This window comes from Sapajus apella, unplaced genomic scaffold (genome assembly GCF_009761245.1).
Source record: "Sapajus apella isolate SASKATOON/1434 unplaced genomic scaffold, GSC_monkey_1.0 scaffold4, whole genome shotgun sequence".
Classification (NCBI taxonomy): domain Eukaryota; kingdom Metazoa; phylum Chordata; class Mammalia; order Primates; family Cebidae; genus Sapajus; species Sapajus apella.
This window is the reverse complement of record NW_022436944.1, coordinates 28,277,521-28,283,520: the sequence shown is the minus strand read 5'-3', so window position 1 is coordinate 28,283,520 and position 6,000 is coordinate 28,277,521. Positions and strand designations below refer to the sequence as shown.

General features: G+C 55.0%; 1 protein-coding gene across 5 annotated transcripts in view; it reads left to right on the top strand.

The window, feature by feature from the left end:
• The first annotated feature begins 1,464 nt into the window (after positions 1–1,464).
• ESYT3 (extended synaptotagmin 3) overlaps positions 1,465–6,000 on the top strand; it is a 45,142-nt gene continuing 40,606 nt past the window's right edge. For 4 of the 5 annotated variants that reach the window (XM_032265229.1, XM_032265238.1, XM_032265252.1 and 1 more), the window contains exon 1: positions 2,004–2,501. In XM_032265229.1, coding sequence (XP_032121120.1) covers positions 2,175–2,501 — 327 coding nt within the window. In that variant the 5' untranslated portion in view covers positions 2,004–2,174. Of the gene's footprint in view, positions 2,502–6,000 lie in introns of all 5 variants that reach the window. The other variant, XM_032265221.1, reaches the window with a different exon arrangement.

The window sequence follows — 6,000 nt, the reverse complement described above, 5'->3', positions numbered from 1 at the left end:
TCCAGGTAGAGAGAACAGCAAGTTCAAAAGCCTTGCGGCATAAATGAGCTTGATGTGTTCAAGGAACAGAAATGCGATGCAGCTGGGGGTGGCAATGTCCTGCAGGTCTCAGGCTGGGCATCTGTCGCAGTGGGTTTCCATACAGTTCACAAACAAACAACCTTCTTTTCTCTAGTAATCCCCCCACAAACTCACTACCTTCCACACCCTCTCCCAAACTAACTCACGTGGGGTTTGAGGTGTGGACCTGCTGTGTGTGAAGGACGAAGGGGATGATAGATTCAGTTGTATCCTCTCCAAGGGATTTGAAATCGGGACAGGGTAAGGGTCAAGGCCGTCTCTCTGGATTGCTGAGACCTGTGCCCTGCAGCTCTGGATGTTGGAAGAAAAGTCTGTTCTGCACTTCAGCCAGCCAGGCAGGTCAGCAGGGAGGGACACAGGATGAGAGCGCAGTTCTGCCAATTAGCTTCCTGGTCCGTCCATCCTGAGAGCAGCCACATTCGGCCTCAGATTCCAGGATTCCCAGCATCCCTATTGTACACACTCTTTTGCTTCAGCAGACCGGGGTCAACCAACAGAGAAGTATTTTCAGGAAAGAATTCTGTGGTCAAATAATCTGGGAAACACTGGGTTAAATAGAATTTAATAGCTTTTTGTCTGAAGGACTTCACAGAGCCTTTAATAGGACTGTGTACATGCAACTCTCTAGAAGGAACTCCAGTAAGCAGCATTTCTTAGGTTGATTTCCCAGGCTACACTGGGACCTGCCAGTGTAACAGGATGTTAAGTTGGGGGACTTTCAGCCTCTGTTTTGGCTGAGTCCTGGAAAGCCAAGAACAGAGAAGGGTCCAGGTATTCTGACCACCAGGAATACACCCATTGTTGAAAAAATTCATTACGGTAAGTAATTTTATCCAAGAGAGAAGGATAAAACCAGACAGAGAAAAAGAAAGAGAACAAGAGGGAAAGAGAATGAGAACGAGAGAGAGCGAGGGTGGGGGTAGAGAGAGAAAGACAGCGAGAAAAAGAAGAGAATACAGCTGTTTTATGATGGCCATCCATCGGCTCCAGCCTTTCGATAAAGCTGTTGAAAGGATATAGAGTCATTCTAAATCATTCCTGTACATTTGTCAACTCCAAAATCACATTCCAGCAACTGATGTGAGCCCTTTCATGTGGTCGCCTGAAATATATGCTATCCACAAGATGATTTACTATCAGAACTTAAGCGATTCGGAGCTCCACCTGCTCTGATCATTCAATGGCTAGAAACCATGGGCTTTGCCGTCGACTCTCACGCACCTCGGGGCTTCCTCTTTATCTCTCCTTTTATTCACCGGTCACTTGCCCTTGTTGGGCGCCCCAGAGATGGCCAGGATGGGCCGGCCCCCGGAAGTTCCGGGTCTGATGTTGCCGGGAATGACGATCCAAACTGACACCTCATAGAGAGGGTGGGGAGAGCCGGGCAGAGGGTTTTGTGGCGCTCAGGAGGGGTCCTGAGCTCAGCTTGATGAGGCTGGGGGCTAGGTCCAAGCTTTACAGATGCCAGAGGAGCTGGCAGCGTTGCAGGCTCTAGGGGCCAGTTGGAGGGCCGGGAAGCAGGATCTGAGGATGGGGAGGCCTGGCTGAGCCTGCCGAGGGAGGGCCTCGAGTGCCAGCTGAGTCCAGCCTGTACGGTGTAGTACTGTGTATTATAGACTGAGTGTAGCAAACAGGTTTTAGGTGATGTTTATCCATGATAAGCCGGTTGTACACAGGCCTCGGTGAGTCATCAACCACCTAGGGCTGCACTTGGTCCACCCAGACTGGCTAGAGCGCACCTCCGCCTGACGCCTGCGCCGCCAGCTGGGGTTGGAGGTCGAGCTCACCTGCAGGTGGCTCTTGAGCCAGGCTGGGGGCCCGCCCCCCGTGGCCCGCCCCCCTGGGGCGGAGACTTCCGGAGCGGCGGGCTCACTAGAGGCGAGCGCGGCTCCGTGCTTTTCCAGGCGCCGCTCTCCAGTGCGCCGAGAACGCTGAGCCGCAGAGAACGCTGAGCTCGGAGCGCCGAGAGTCCCAGCCGGGCAAGGAGGTGCGGCCTGGTCCTCGCGCGTGGGAGACAGATGGGCCCCGGCGTCGGGGAATGCGGACCTAAGCTCGGGTGAAGCTCTCGGGAAGGGTAAGACGGCGGCGACGAGATGCAAGCGGAGGAGCCCTGCGCCCCCCGGCCCCCCAGCGCCCCGGGAGCCCAGCGCGCGCCGGGCCCCGAGCTGCGCCTGTCCAGCCAGCTGCTGCCGGAGCTCTATACCTTCGTGGTGCGCGTGCTGTTCTACCTGGGGCCTGTCTACCTAGCCGGCTACCTGGGGCTCAGCATCACCTGGTTGCTGCTCGGCGCCCTGCTGTGGATGTGGTGGCGCAGGAACCGCCGCGGGAAGCTCGGGCGTCTGGCCGCCGCCTTCGAATTCCTCGACAATGAACGCGAGTTCATCAGCCGCGAGCTGCGGGGCCTGCACCTGCCAGCCTGGGTGAGCCGAGCCTGGGGCGGGGGGGGGGCGGGTCGGAGGTGGGCAGACGCCTTTCGAGGTTGGGAGGAACTTGCAGTCAGCGGGGAGCTGGGGCGCGCAAACCCGAGGGAGGGCGGGAGGCCGGCGACCCGCACACCGCGTTCCCCACGGCACTCGGCGCGCAGACCCTGGGGTAGCCGTCCCCTCCCGCAGCGCGCCGCGCCCTCTGGTCCGACTTTGGTGGGAGCGGGGAACCTGGGTTTTATTTAAGGCTCCAGAGCCTGAGAGAAGAGTCACGGGCGGGCCACACCCTGGAGGAAAACAAGGGCGTCTGGGACTTCGCAGAGTAACTCGCTTTGGAACCAGAAGGCATTTCTTCCATCCGCCTGTTGGTTCAGAGAACGAAAGCCGGACGCAAAACATAGATGGGCAAATACAGCAGTGACAGAAACAGCGGGACCTAGTTGCTTTCGTTCGAGGCCCGGACCGCGGGAGGGGGAGGGCTCCGCGGGGCTGGAGGTGGAGTGGGGGTGCGGCTGGTAGACCCACTGCGCGGTGTTCCAGGCCTCGCTCCCTCCCTTCCTCCCTCTGCCGGATAGGGATGCCCGCGCACGCACACTGCGCCGACAAATCCATCTCCTGGGGTGGTATGAGTGGCACTACGGTTCCTGAAACGCTTCTGGTCCTGGCTCACCTAACAAAACCGAAGTTCCTGGCCCCATCGCATAACTCCCAGGGTGGCTCAGAGGTACCCCGGGTGATTCTTATGATGAGGCGAGCTTGGGAAACACTGGCGAGAGGGGTGTTCCGTCCAACGGTTGGCCTGCGGCAAACCCTTACTGTCCCTCCAGTGTTGGGGTCTCTGCCTTCTCAGATTTCTTCCAGATACTCTCAGGCCCACGGGGGAGGCTACCAGACCCCTCATTGTCTCTAGCCGGTGCCCTATAAAGTCCAGCAGGGCCATAGGTTCCTCCTGACAGTAGTCTGCAAGGTGGGGTGTGAGAAAAAAACATAAGGCCCATTTAGGCCATAATTGAGTACCACCGGCTGCGTGGCTTAAGCAGCAGACACTTCTTTCCTTTCCTTTCCTTTCTAGAGCCCCAAAGTCCAAGATCAAGGTGTTGGCAGGGCTGGTTTCTTTGGGGGCCTCTGCTGGCTTGCAGCTAGCTGGCTGTCTTCACAGGGTCTTTCTTCTGTGTCCTATTCTCTTCTTAGAAGGACTTCAGTCATATTGGATTAAGGCTCACCCTAATGAACTCATTTTAACTTAATTACCTCTTTAAAACCCCTATCTGCAAATAGAATCACATTCTGAGGGACTGAGAATTAGCACTTCAAAGTGGGCATACACTTCATAACACTTAATATTTCATGTACGAATTGATGGTAAAGCTTTGTAAATAGTTTACATATATTGGGGATGAGGAACCAAAAACTTTTCCCGATAAGGGTGCACACTTTCCTATGGTAGCCGTAGGGGTAGCACACGGGTCCTCACTCCCACAGGCCTTGGTCATCCTGATGGTTCTGTGGGGCTTGTGATTCTGAAAGGTGTGGACCCAAAGAGCAGGCTCGACCTGTCCACACTCCTTACTCACTGTAGGGAGCCCAGGCCACCTGTTAGATCTATTTTGTCCCCCTTGGTGGCCTTAACCCGTGAAGGTGGGCCTGTGAGACTTCACCAAGTAACACCTCTTTTCTCCCCTTCTGTATTAGGTAAGCCTCTAGACACTTAGCTATATGTAAAGGCAGAATGTCTGGTTCAAATCAGACCCTGTAGGGGCATTCACACCCTCCCTGCCTCTTCCCTACATACACCAGAGACACTGTTGGCCTCTGTTGAGGACATGGACCCCAGGAGCAACATGGACCTGGCCAACAGGGAACTTCAGCCTGAACTCAAGTCACCTCCTGGGTTTTCCCCTTCACCCATATCCTAGGCCTGACTCAGCTGCATATGGGGACACCCAGAGGAAGGTGATGCTCTCTCTCCTACCAAGAGGACAGTCTTGGGTGGCAGACAGATGCATAACAGGTAATTGCTATAGAGGGGAATTGGAGTCAGGAGTCAGAGAAGAGTCTAGTCAGGTAGAAGGCCTGGTGTGAAGGACACACTATCAGGTTTCCATACCATGTTGTTCCCACATCGCAGCCTTAGCCTGCATTCTACAGACTCCCCTGGCTGGCATGTCTGGCCAGGTTGGAGGACCAGGGCCTGGATAACCTGTTGGATTGAGCCACTGCTGCAGCACAGGACATTCTGGCCGAGGGAGGCAGTGAGCACACGCTGGAGGTGTGACACGGCCACTACATGAGGGAGCACTGTATGCTGGGCCTGGCTGAAGAGTGTGGTACAGGTTGATGGACAGGGTCAAGTTGAGGCCGACTTGATGGAGGCTGGCCCTGTTCTGAAGGCTGCAAGGAGCCTTGGATGGTTTTGAAAGGCCCTTCAGAAAACAGCATGGTGGGACATGTAAGGTGGGAGGAGACAGGCCAGTTGGGGAAGTGGTTTGAGCCAAGACAGCAGTAGTGAGGGAGGAGGGTGGGAGATGTGTGGGAGAGGGACTTTAGATGGGTGGTAGCCTCTAGAGTGGGGGTGCAGGGGGATCCAGGGGTCTTCCAGGGCGCTTTCTGGTTTAGGGAGCTGGTTGCCCATTACTGTGATTGGGATTCCAGGATGAGAAACAGGTCTGGGGAGGTTGGTTACCTGCATGAACACCTGCGAAGTGCATACAACTAGATGCAAGTGTGGTCTTTCCCCAGCCTCGTGAAGGTTTCCACGCCCAGGGATGATACAGAAAACCTGGAGTCGATGTGGTTGAATATTTTTCTCTTTGGGAACACAAACTGTTTGTGAAGGCAAAGAGAGACGGGGCTCTAGGTGTGGTGGGGGCAGCACGGCCCCTTGTGCAAAATTTTGGGCACGGATAAATGCGTCACTTTATCACCTGCCGACCTTTTAGCATGCCTTCCCTCTTAAGAACTGATTTCTCTGCATGAAAGAGAGAATGAATGCTTATGACCTCCTTTGGTATCGAGAAATATTTCTATGTTAACAGATGACAAATCAATAGAGGGGACCTGAAGAAAAGTTGAATAACTCAAGGGCCTCCTACCTCAAGGACACCACGCTCAGGTGTGCCTTGCATATGTGAGCTGGCCCTGTACTCTAGCCCCCGGTGGGGAGGGATGGATATCCGCCCACCTGCTGCTTGTCAAGCTATATGCTGCCTGGAAGGGGCATCTTTTTCTAATTTGCACCGGCTCCCTATGAAGGGGTGGAGGCCAAGGCCTGGCTGAGCGGAGGCGGGGATGCCATCCCTCCCCCTGCCATCCATAGCAGTCATCGCCAGCCAGTCCTCAGTCACACACGTCTTTCCTGCTTGGTCTTAGACTCCTTCTCAACATTTTGCTCCAAGCTGCTGCCTCCAGGTGATCATAGAAATTGCTTTCCTTGGCTGAACCCGTTTCCTAGCCTTTAAAGGAGGTTGTATTGGATGGTCTTTGAGAGTCATTTTGG